We start from the raw sequence: 13,462 nt of genomic DNA on the forward strand, positions 1-13,462 counted from the left end.
ATTCTTGGAAGGAGATGGTTTAGAAAATGATTTAAAGGGCTTTTCAATTAACAAGGATTACAAAACAAAAGCATGATTACAGGAAGTGGCACATGCCTGTAATCCCAGCAGCTTGTGAAACTGAGGCAAGAGGATCATGAGTTCAAAGCCAGCCTCAGCAAAAAGCAAGGCACAACGCAAAGTGAGACCACCCTGTCTCTAAATAAAATTCAAAATAAGGCTGCAGGGATGTAGTTCAGTAGTTAAGTGCCCCTGAGTTTAATCTGGGGTACCAAAACAAACAAACAAAGCAGGATTACGGAGGTTAAATTGTAGGTATAGGATGGGTGCAGTGGTGTGCGCCTGTAATCCCAGAGACTCAGGAAGCTGAGGCAGAAAATTTAAAGTATGAGACTTATCTAGGCAAATTAGGGACACCTTGTCTCAAAACTGGGGGAATGGGTAGCTGGCGATATACCTCAATAAATAAAGCACCATTGGGTTCACTTCCCAGTCTCCACCCCTCAAAATTATATTTAATTAATTAATTATTTGCAGGAATATGGTGCCTGTTACCTGTTCATTGTTGAAGAGAACAAAAACTTACCTCAACAAAGAAGACAAGATTTTCTAAACGGGTAGGATGTGTTTTCAAGTTACCATCTTTAACTTCTAAGAGGTCACCTTTACATCTACTGAAGACATCTGAAGACAAAAAGATATTTTTATGGTTTTATTCGCCTTTTGTTTCAATGCTATTTTCAGGAACACAATCTATATAATCTAATAGAAAATATATAAAAGCTTAGTTCAGAAACTTTTTTAACCACAGTGAACCAAAAACTAGAGAATAACTATTTTAAGCCACTAAAAGTCATATTTACTATGGCTGTACAGACTTCAAAATAATACATTCTCGCCAGGTATAGTGTGATAAACCTGTAAACTCAAGTTACGTGGTAGACTGAATCAGGAAGGAGCACAAGTTCAAGGACAGCCTAGGCAATTTATTGAAATTGTCTCAAAATACATTTTTTTTAAAAAGGGATAGAGATAACTCAGCATGTACAGTGCTTACCTAGCATGTACAGAAACCCTGCATTCAACCCCCACCATAAATTAATTAATTAATTGTAGCGTCTATGATATCTCAAAAATAGGTCACGCATGGTCCCAATAAAATTAAAATTGAGTGAATGATTTAGAAGAACTTGTATCGTGGAATGAAAGACCAAGAAAGTATACTACAGAAATGCATCTTCATAACAGAGGCTATGTTTTATTCTTATACTCTTGCTCATCTTTTAATTTTCAGACATCTTTCATATGAGCAATAAAGTAAAAGACCATTTAGGTCCCTGAGAAGACCGACCCTTACAGATTTAGAATGCATATATACCTTTATCTTTTTAAGTTGGATACCTTTATTTTACTTATTTATGTGGTGCTGAGGATGGAACCCAGTGCCTCGAACATGCTAGGAGAGCGCTCTATCACTGAGCCACACCCCCAGCCCACATACATACCCTTTTAACAACAATTCCATTTCAAGGAAATTTTATCCCAAGGAAATAACCAAATAATTACTCAAACACTGTGTCCCAAGATATGAATTTCTACATTATTATAAATGTAAGAAATAATGCAAGTATATGTCAAACAGAGGAGTTCACAAGTAAATTTGTTATACTGACATTTCAGAATATTATGTATTATTAAAAGTGAACATATAGGGCTGGGGATGTGGCTCAAGCGCTCGCCTGGCATGCATGCGGCCCGGGTTCGATCCTCAGCACCACATACAAACAAAGATGTTGTGTCTGCCGAAAACTAAAATAAATATTAAAAAATTCTCTCTCTTTAAAAAAAAATTTTTTTTAAAAGTGAACATATATACATATGAACAGATAGATAGATAGAATTACATAGGTATCCAGGAAAATTTAAAAAATAAAATCAAAAAAGCCTACATTATCTGTGTATGGTGGTGCATCCTTTAATCCCAGCCACTCAGGAAGCTAAGGCAGGAGAAGCTTAAGTTCAAAGGCAGCCTCAGCCAAATTATTGAGACCCTGACTCAAAATAAAAAGACATGGATATGGCTGAGTGTGAAGTACCCCTGCGTCCCTGGGTTCAATCCCCAGTATTAACCCCTCCCCCCCAAAAAGGGAAGGGGGGTGGGAATCGCAGGTGTGCAAAGGAAAGAAGCTATGTTATATATACCTTTTCATATCTTAAAAGAAATTACTACTATGTATTTTTACATACATATGAATGTCTGTAGGTGGCATCTATAAATATTGACTCCAAAGCATTAAAAAGTCTGGACAATAGTCTGGCAAAGGAAAAAAGACCTTACTCACTTGTGTACCAGTTTATAATAGGTATCTAATACTTTTGTAATAAAAAATTAACTTTTAATACTAAAGAACTGGTTTATAAAAATTCTAAAAATATGCACCATTATTTTCAAATCCTACTTCAAGTTTATATATATATAAATTGAGCTACTGCCAAACAACCATATACAAAAATCTACAGTAAGAATACTCACCCTCCAGACTAGGGACATGATTTTTGCTTCCTCACTCAAAATGCACAAGGTCCTAGATTCAGTCCCCAGCATCGCAAAAAACAAACAAACAAAAAAACAAAACAAAAAAACTCACCCTTTAACTGTTCTAGTAAAGACTTAAGACTATTCTCTATCCGCTCCTGTATCTCCACTGTATCTTCTGAAATTGAAAGATAAAAATTAAAAACTTTCATTTTCTTATTAACATAAAAAGCATAGTCAATACCTGTAAACAACACACAGTAAGAATTATTTTTTCCCTCTTAAGAACTTACAAATCTAAGGCTGGTGATATAGCTCAGTTGGTAGAATGCTTGCCTTGCACATACAAAGCCCTGGGTTCAAACCCCAGCACCCACCCCCAATAAATAAATAAATAAATAAATAAATAAATAAATAAATAAATAAATATTAAAGAAAAAAAAAAGAAGAGAAGCGGGAGCCTATGGGAAAAATGAAGTAACTTTGATTGGGCAAGGAGCGGGGAGAAGAGGATAGCAGAGAAGTATAGGGGCAGAAAAGATGGTGGAATATCATGGATATTATTACTCTAGGTACATGTATGACTGCACATATGATGCGATGCTACATCCTGTACAATCAGAGAAATAAAAAGTTGTGCTGCAATTGTGTACAAAGAATCAAAATGCATTCTGCTGTCATATGTACATAATTAAAATAGACAAATTTAAAAGGACAGGGGAGCATTTAATCACCTTTCCACCATAGGTACTACCTGAAATTCTCTTTGAGGACTTGAAACCTGCCCGAGTACTTAAAAATTCTCGTAAATGATAGGATCTATAAACTTTATGATTTTGAAAAAGAGAAATATTTGTGATTCTCATTGGGTTGAAAGCTTGGGAGTTTATCCACAAAATTTGGAACTTAATTTTTAAATCCAATTCAATCTAAAGCTAGGTACCGTAGTGCATGCCTGTAATCCCAGTGGCTCAGGAGGCTGAGGCAGGAAGACTGTTGAGTTCAAAGCTAGCCTCAGCAGCATAGTGAGAACCCAAGCAACTCAGCGAGACCCTGTATCAAAATAAAATACTTTTGGTGCTGGGGATGTGTGTTTCAGTAGTTAAGCACCTCTGGGTTCAATCCCCAGTATCCAAAAAAAACAAAACAAAAAATCTAAAATTCAATAATCGTTGGACGTAACAAGTCCCTTTAAATATGGGGGAAAAAAAATCAGGATTCTAAAACATTACTTTGAAATCTGTGATTGTGCCCTCTTGAACACTAAACCAGACATTGCCAGAGCAGCTTCCAGCTTTCATCTACTCCATATTGCTAAGTATCTGAGGTTATAGATGTTTCATTGCATTTACTAAGTTTTCAATGACAAAAACCCAGGAAATTCACATGCAAGAAAATACTTACTTACCTAAACCATTGGTATCCAGCTCATAAATATCATTAACAAGATAAAAAGAACTTATCTGGCATTGAGAACAGCCAGAGTTAAAGAATCCACCCATTCTGGTAGGTACAGGACCAAGGAAAGGATACTAGAAAGAGGGAAAATAATATCCTTTAATTCATTCAAAAGAAGAAAATAAAACTTTGTTAACTACTGGATAAAACTTATTTTGGGGCTAGGGATATAACTCAGTTGGTACAGTACTTGCCTCACATGCACAAGGCCCTGGGTTCAATCCCCAGCACCACAATTAAAAAAAAAAAAAAAAAAAAAACAAGGGCTGGGGATATGGCTTAACTGGTAGTGAGCTTGCCTAGCATGCGTGAGGTTCAATTCTCAGCACCACAATTGTGTCTGCATGAGGTTCAATTCTCAGCACCACAATTGTGTCCACCTAAAACTAATAAATAAATAAATAAATAAACAAACAAACATTTCAGTGATTTAATGAAAAACCATTAATCAGCAAAGTATTTTCTGACCATTATAGTAAAAATAGAAGTGGCATATGAATTTGTTGATAGCTATTAGAAATTTATCATCACACACCCAAAAAATTATTATGCTTTTCTTCATTATCCAGCCTGGGTATTGGGAAAGCCTCTGCAATTTCTTCTCCATCTATAATATTCCTCTTTTTACTCCAGATGCCATAAATTGGGGGAGAAAAAATTCTATTCTTTACTATTTGGTCAACCCCAAAGTCCTAATTGAATGACAATCATAATCATTGAAGCTTTAATGACAAATTAAATATATGATACCTGAATTTCCTTTTCAATAAATCGCTTTCCTGTCTCCACGGCCACCTCTAGCTGTTGAAGGAGCAAACGAAGAATATCAATGGGAGAGGATACACCATTCTCTGCAGTCTTCTCAGAGTTCTTTGGCTCCACAGGGTGGTTAAGACTTGGAAGGCCACTGATCAGCCTCAATGTTAAGGAACGGATTCTTAGCCACATGGTCTCCTCCTCCAAGGAAAGTTTCTTATGTTCTTCAGAAACATCCCTTAAACAAAAACATCCTCAGACCATCCATTTTATTCAACCTGTTGCCTTCAAAGCTTTCAACATTCACTTTTACCAGTCAAGATACTGCTGAATGGTTCCAAATTTCACTTAGTATTTGGATGATCTTAAAGCCAAAAATCTTCTGAATCCCCATTTCATTATCAATAAAATGGGCATGGTAACTTTCCTAACTTAATTTCCTCAGGACTCTTTTTCTCTGATAATTAAAGTACTACATGATACAAAAAGTTTGACAGCTGGAGGTGATGGCATACACCTGTAATCCCAACAGCTCTGGTAGCTGAGGCAAGAGGATCCCAAGTTTGAGGCCAGCCTCAGCAGTGTAGCAAGGCCCTAAGCAACTCAGGGAGACCCTGTCTCAAAATAAAAAATAAAACGGGCTGGGGATGTGGCTCAGCAGTTAAGCACCACTGGGTTCAATCCCCAGTTGCCCGCCCCACCCCTGCCCGCCAATTCAAATGACAGAAAAGTAAAAATTGGGAAGGAAAAGTGCCCTGATAACCAAATACCCAGAGTATTAACAAGTTTGGTATATATCCATTCAGACTTTTGCAATACAGTTGTATAAAAATGTAACTGAAGTACATTTTTATATATCTGTATTGCAAAAGTGAATTTCAATGGTAGAATGCATTGAAATGTAAGTAAAAATGGCAAGCTTGTTACATTCTAAAAATTTATGGTAAATTGGTAAATTTGTTTGTGTGTGATGTACATACACGTTATATATATTTATACATATATCTTGAGTGTGTGGTTAGCACATGGAAGGCCCTGCATTTAATTCCCAACAATATCGAAATATCTATCTATGTTTGCACTTAAAATAATATTTATGTGGGCCAGGGCAGAGAACTTGCCTAGCATGTGTGAGGCACTAGGTTTCATCCTTAGCACCACATAAAAATAAACAAATAAAATAAAGGTATGAAAAATACAACATTATAAAAAAATAAAAAGCAAAAAAAATAAGAATGGCTTACTATATCCAGACTGTAGAAACCATATAGTTTACAGTGAACAATTTGTTTCCTCTGAGAATCTAGGATTTTGGTACATGCTGGACAAAGAGTTTGTCCATGAACCAGAGGATAAAAATGGTAGGCATAGAAACACAGCACATGTTACAGCATTTTTCCCTGCTGAAGAAAGAGTGCACTCATTGTGTTCCTTCATAAAAGAGAACGCAGTGGTGGTTGGGGCTGTGGCTCAGCAGTATTGCACTTGCCTGGCATGTGTGAGGCGCTGGGTTTGATTCTCAGGACCACATATAAATATAATTAAGGTCTGTCAATAACTAAAAAAAATTTTTAAAAAAGAGAGAACACACAGTGGAAATCTGTGTATGGAAGTCTCCATACTCTGCCTACTCCTCTTTCCTTGGTGTTCCCATCATTTATTCTTTTGCTATAATAAACCTAAGCCCCATAATCATTCTAGCAAATCACCCAATGTGATTTTGGCAACCTATGAGTCATAGTATTTGCAAAACTATCTAATATATACACACTTGCAAGTTGTCTACTTCCTTAAAGTTCAACTTCCCCAGAAGCAGATCTGCTTAGTAGACCATATGTGGCATTTCAAATCTTGTTATGTATCACCAGAATTCCCTACATGAAGGCTGTATAAAATTGTGCCACAACATAAATACATAATAACAAGCATCATTCCACATAACCACCGATCCTTTTTGTTAGAAATAAAATCTTAATCACTGAAAATGCATTTCTTTGAACTTCTTGTTACACCCTCTACCCACACTGTTTCTTTGTTATCTTCTCTATTGCTCTATTAAGAGTCCTCAGCCAGGTATGGTGCACCACTATAAACCTAATGAATGACTCAGGAGTCTTGAGGTAAAGAATTGAAAGTTCAAGACCAATTTAGCAAAACTGTCATTTTTTTTTTTTTAAATTTAAGAAGGATGTGGATATGCATCAGTGGTAGAATACCCCGGAGTTCAATTACTTCCAATCAATCACTGAAGAATTACTTCTTCAATCACTGAAGAAGAAGGATGGCAGGGGGTGAGTATTAACATAAATGAAAAAATCAGGGCCTAAGGACATAGCTCAGTGGTACAGCACTTGCCTAGCACATGTAAGACTCTAGGTTTCATCCTCAGTACTAAAAAAAAGGTATATGTATAAATATATATAACGTGAGTGTACATCATACACAAATTTACCAATTTATTTACCATAAATTTTTAGAATGTAACAAGCTTGCCATTTTTACTTACATAAGTTAAATCCTTTATGTTTACATTTCCACTGTTTATATGTTAAGAAAGGTTTTTCCTACCCACTTAAAAATATTTTCTATCTTCTAGAATTTCTAATGAGTTCTGGCATATAATCTTTAATCCATTTAAAATTCATTCTCATATATGCTATGAAGTAGCAAAGGGGTGAGACGTATTTTCTTCTTCTGGCTTAACTCTATTTTCTTATCCCAACAACAAACATATTATTTTATATTTCTGTAAAAGAAATTTTTCTAACAATTAAATCTAATTCTTCCCACCCATCCAGTGCTAGGGATTGAACCCAGGGCCTCACACATATTAGGCAAAGACGCTACTACTGAGATGCATGCCCAGCCCTTTTTATTTTGAGATATGGTCTCTCGAAATTGCCCAGTATGACCTTAAACTTTCGATCCTTCTGCCTCAGCCTCCTAAATAACTATAGGCTACAGGCCAGCACCACCATACCCAACTGGATTCATCCTAATCCTTTAGAAATAAATGGCTTGGCCAGGAGTGGTGGTTCACTCCTGTAATTCCATCAGCTTGGGAGGATGAGTCAGAAAGATCATAAGTTCAAATGCAGCCTCAGCAAAAAATTGAGGTAGCTCAACAACTCAGTGAGACCCTGTTTCTAAATAAAATATAAAAAAGGGCTGGGTGTGGCTCAGTGGTCAAGTGCCCCTGAGTTCAATCCCTGGTACCAAAAAAGAAAGAGAGAGAAATGGCTTGGAGTTAAATTTTAGTTACCTGTCTTTTGGATCCCAGCTGAAGAAAACATTTAAATCTCTGTTATCTCGCAAATCTTCCCATGGAATGTCATCTTCTTCTGGCCTAAGATTCATTGACTTTATACTTTCTGCTAGGCTGGTTGATCTGCGATATATAGAATTTATTTCAATAGGAAAATAGTCATGAAAACATTTTCAACATTGTTTTACAAGAAAGAAAGGAAGACAAAAGAAAAAAATTATTCTAAGAAATAAGGGTTCATATAAGGTGATATACAACCAAGTAAAAATCATGCCGAATTACTCCATGACAAGAGAAGGTCAAACAAAGTAATGAATCAGCACTAACTCCTGAAATCCCATTTGTAGTGCAAAGGGAAACTTGTAAGCATAATATGGATCAAGAGAATGAGCATGTATAAAATGACTCCTGCAGAGGATCTGAGATGGTGCTGGCAATTCTCTATAATTCTTTTTTATTTGTGGGGGGATGGGGGTGGGGGTGGTGCCAGGGATTGAACTCAGGTGCACTCAACCACTATGCCACATCCTCAGTCCTATTTCGTATTTTATTTAGAGACAGGGCCTTGCTAAGTTGCTGAGGCTGGCTTTGAACTCACGATCCTTCTACCTCACCCTCCCAAGCTTCTGGGTTACAGTTGTGTGCCACTGCGGCTCTACCATTCTTTATGTCAGGCCAAAGTTCTGTTTTCTCTGTTCCCACCCCTTTTCTTTCATTCCCCCTGTGTTTTCCTTATCCTAAGCCTGGTAATGACACCATGAGTGCATTAATGGCTTTTAGAATCTGATTTAATCCCTTCATTTGAGGTGTTTCCCCCCCCCCCTTTTGTGTAATACTTACATATTTGCTTCAAGTAGAAGGTCCAATAGCATCCGTTCTGTACGGACTTGTGCAAAATGAAGAGAATTATTCAGCCTGTTCCTAAAAGCGATAAACTCTGGGATCTTCTCAAATGCACCATATTTGTAAGCTTGAATAATATATTCTGAGGTCTGGGAAGGAAAGACATCATCTTGGTATAAATATTTCACAGGACAGACACTGTAAGCAAACCGTGCCAGCCAAAACAAAATATTCAAGCTAAAATTAAGAAAAGCTTTGAATCCAATCTTTAAAAATTTCTATTATCAAGTACAGAATATCAGTTCTTTATAATGTTACTTTTCTTCCTTTCTGTACCAGAGTCAAATGTGTTCTTTACTAATATTACTATTCACAACACCCAACTGCCACTACCATCCCACAGACCTTCTCTTGTCAGTTATATCTCTCAATGCAATAGGACTGGAGGTTTTGTGAGGCCACATCAATCAAAAATTTGCTTAGTGCCATTCTGGAAGGGATATTACTCCATGTTTTTCTGCTTCCAAGACTAGCTGTTTTATATAAAGGTTCCGAAGATGCCAGAATAATGGAACCACCTCCATGTACCCAAAATAAAAGTCACTCTTTTACAAAAAGGTTACTCCTTGGTTTTGTTTCTTTCTGCACAATGTACCACACACATAGGACATATATGTATTACACCAGAATAGAAAAAAGACACCAAAGACTCATAAAAGTTAATGTTATAATCAATTCTGAGGACAGAACAACTTCAAGAACAAGTTTGTCCATCTGAACTACCTAAGACCTCTTCTAGAAACTTCCATAGACAAGTGAAGGAAACATTTAGTACGTGTTTTAACTGTAGATTAAGGCATATATATATAGATGAAATTTTTTCAAAACAGAGGCAAGATAAAGAATTCTAAACGGAAATCCTGGCATAATAGAAGAAAATCTCAGGCAAGAACATTTCAGAAGTGTAGGCCTATGCCAACAGGAATGAAGAACAGAAGATCAAACCTTAGGGTCAAGGAAAGCATTAAGCTCAAAGCTGATGTGTGACCAAATAAAGATTCTTCCTAGAAAAGTCAGTCTTTTACACAGTCTCAGTTAGTCAGCTCTGCCCCCATCTCTATTATGACTGAGAAATTTGCCCAGTAGGAAAATAGGCCAATAGTCAACAACATACCCTCTGATACACAGCCTCGCAGGGTTCATTTCAGGCCGCGGGATTGCGCCACGGGCGCTAATTCAACTGCATTCGATGCGGCTTTTAAACCCCCATGGGACACCTCGGCGAGCTGTTTGCCTGCAGTATCTGGAGAAATTAAAGACGGACGGACACAAGAAAATTAAAAAGATTACTTGTGATCCTGCAGGTTTAAAGAAGGACTATCCAAAAAAGTTTGAGTGTACCTTCTAGCTTGATTAAGGACAGTGATATGCCCCATCAAGAAGAGGCCAGGACACTAATCACATATGTCTATCCTATGGCACTTTGGCTGAGAAAACACATCAAGGTTTACTATCAGCCCTTGCGATAGGAACTTACAGCTTAAAAAAATGGAAACATATAATTTAGTAAGTTATCAGGATAGATATATGACTTCGGTAATTCCAAACAACTTTATAAATTCCAGTTCTAAAATATGCTATAATTAAGGCAGAGAACTTACTGAGTAGTCCATGGAATAGCACTTTAAGAAAAAAAACTTTCAAAAAAGCAGTGAGAAAGAAATAGTCTTCAAGAAACCAAGAAGGTGGACACCGTTACAGTCCTCCTTAAACATCACAGTGAAGCACCAGTGCAAGGCTAGATCTGGGCCAGGGCACAACCAATAACCTCTGAGAGACAACAGGGAAAACTGGAGGCCACAGGCACTTCAAGACTTTTGAATGGTGTATATCATCTGTACCTATTTCTACTAGCTTATGTGCAAATGGGTATATTTAGATCCCATATGGATGCCTGAAATGAACCCTGGTCACTGTAAAAACTAGCAAATTAGGACATTAGACCTGAAACTTATAATCATCATTACCTAAGATAGACATTTTAAAGTAAGATTTTTAAAGTAGTACAAACATTTAAAGAATGTTAGGAGATAGGAAAATCTAGCACTGATTTTCATATTGTAAAAAGAATCTATTCCAAAGTAAGATGACAGTAGCCAACGACGTATCTAAAAAGAAAATCCTTGTGCAGACCTTCCAAATTCAACTTTCAGTCCCACAGCACAAAACCTTCCTGAGAACCCGGGATTTCCCATTCAAGGAATAAGTGTTCTTTCAAAGAAGCAGTTGGGAAGTAAAACATCAGTCACCCCCCAAAAAAGGCATTTGGGAATCCCCAAAACTATCAAGAATAAAAGCTGTTGAGCATGGATCTTTGGCTCTGAAGTGAAACATTTCTAATTCAATGAGCAGGTTTAACGCACGCAGTGTGACACTACAATCACAGGCAGCCTTAGATTCTTTTAGGAGACCTTCCACGCTACTGTTCTGTTGTTTGGTGATGGGGCATCAAGATAGAGGCACATTTTTCTTGTGTACTGAGCTTCCCTTTTTTCTCCAGGATGCCTTAAGATTGCTACTTGAATATGATACATTAGCTCCATTACAAACTGACAGACAAAGTGTCCCAATCCCAGATCAATTACACTCCTACACACAACCATCAAAAAAAAAAAATCAAGCATCAAAAAAGACACTAAAAACACTGAGAAGACACCCCTCAAACTGTTCCTGGGAACATTATTTCCTTTTATTACAATACTGTACATTTTTATTTTGGGGTTGTTTTTTTCCCCAGAAGCAATTCTTCAAACACAATGGTTAGAAAAAACTAAAGCCTAATTTCTATCAGTATAAAATAGTGTGCCTTTCTTTATTGTCCAAATCTTTATGAATAATGATTCTTCAAGAATGCATAGTTGATTAAAACAACAGAAAAACCAGATATTGGGCTTTAAGGATTCCCTTATTTCTTCCCACTACCTTAAAGCTAGTTGAGAAAATTTTGAAAAGGATTCTTTAGTAAATCAGGTGTCTTTATCCTTCTCCTGGTAAATAAATTACAGCTACAATAATGATCAATTTGAGGAAATAATTTCAGTTGATTTTGAGTTAATGAAATCCCTTAAAAACAGAGAAGAGCAAGCAGATATATGTGAATACACAGTGAAAACTCACACTTGACGACTTAAAAGCCTAGGGCCCTAGAGATGCTCTTTCAACCTCTAAGCCTGGCCAGCATACTCTAAGTAATGTGTTCAGTTGCTGAAAGCCATTTCCCTCTCTTCCTGATCAGAAGCTATGTCACAAAATAAGGTCTGAATAGCAATGTCAATCACAGGACAGAGAAGACAGGCTAAAAAAGCCAATTAATATGGTGTACAGTTCAACAGCTAAGCAGAGAACCCTCCATCCACATTCTCAGAACTGTCCTTTGCTATTACAGCCCTCTAGGCCATGCCATAACCTTGTCAGAACATATTACCAGACGCTAAGAACAACAAACCTATATTCCAATTGTTCAGACACGATTCTGTCCTGCTTCCTATTTAATATATCCTTGAAGAATTATATGGAAAATACATTAACATTTACCAAACAGATTTGTTTGTTTTAAATCCTTAAGAGTGTTTGCCAAGAAGAAACCCAGGTTATAATTTCCTTGTCAGGTTCCTTAGTTGCTGATAGACCATGACAATAAAGCTCTGGGCAGGTATCTGCCCAGCTACGTTCCAGGCAATGAGTCTGCAAATCATGTGAGAACCAAGTAAGTAGTGACCACTCTAAGAACAACTTTCTCTTTCCATATTTCTCTTAGGTAGTTTTGCAAGATTGATCAACTGAGTAGTGACCATATGGTTTTTCCACATAAAATGCTGCTTCAACAAGTGGAGCCCCAATCCGTTTGCAGTGAAAAATATGGTGCAAATCCCATCCTTTAGTTATGGCACATTTATGGCTACTGAAAAAACACATACAATTGACCTAAGTTTCTTGAAATGTTCTTCAACTGGTCAATAAATAAAAATAAAATTTATTTATTTATTCAGAAATAAAGGTGGCAGAGCTAGGGTTGTGGCTCAGTGGTACAGCACTTGCCTAGCATGTGTGGGGCACTGGGTTTGTTTCTCAGCACCACATATAAATGCATAAAATAAAGGTTTATCAACATCTAAAAATAAATGTTAAAGAAAGAAAGAAAGAAAGAAAGAAAGAAAGGTGGCAGAGTGTTGGTTTTTTTGTTTTGTTTTGTTTTGTTTTTGTGGTGCTGGGGATTGAACCCAGGGCCTTGTGCATGCAAAGCAAGTACTCTATACCAACTGAGCTATATCCCTAACCCCATCATAGACTCTTACATGGCACTGCAGGCTATAAATTCTTATGGGCTATTTCTTACTTCCTTGGAAAGTTCTTAGATATCCAAAGACAGTTCTAAGAGGTATAACACTTCTTAGTCTATTAAAACCCAGTGTTAAATGCCAACTTTCCTAGGATCCTATTAAACACACCCACATTCCAATAAACATAAACAGCTCTACCTCAAGCTAAGAGCCTTGAACAGTAAGCTACAGTATAAGAGCATTTGCCAGTAGAGCATTGTGCTC

At 36.9% G+C, this 13,462-nt stretch overlaps 1 protein-coding gene across 2 annotated transcripts in view; it reads right to left on the reverse strand.

The window, feature by feature from the left end:
- Naa25 (N-alpha-acetyltransferase 25, NatB auxiliary subunit) overlaps window positions 1–13,462 on the reverse strand; it is a 71,914-nt gene that overhangs the window by 11,224 nt on the left and 47,228 nt on the right. For both annotated transcript variants that reach the window (XM_026386113.2, XM_026386112.2), the window contains 6 exons: window positions 8,856–9,007; window positions 8,013–8,138; window positions 4,745–4,988; window positions 3,945–4,068; window positions 2,649–2,714; window positions 587–684 (listed from right to left, as the gene is read on the reverse strand). In XM_026386113.2, coding sequence (XP_026241898.1) covers window positions 587–684; window positions 2,649–2,714; window positions 3,945–4,068; window positions 4,745–4,988; window positions 8,013–8,138; window positions 8,856–9,007 — 810 coding nt within the window. The remainder of the gene's footprint in view (window positions 1–586; window positions 685–2,648; window positions 2,715–3,944; window positions 4,069–4,744; window positions 4,989–8,012; window positions 8,139–8,855; window positions 9,008–13,462) is intronic.

Source organism: Urocitellus parryii, chromosome 3 (assembly GCF_045843805.1).
Source record: "Urocitellus parryii isolate mUroPar1 chromosome 3, mUroPar1.hap1, whole genome shotgun sequence".
Lineage (NCBI taxonomy): Eukaryota > Metazoa > Chordata > Mammalia > Rodentia > Sciuridae > Urocitellus > Urocitellus parryii.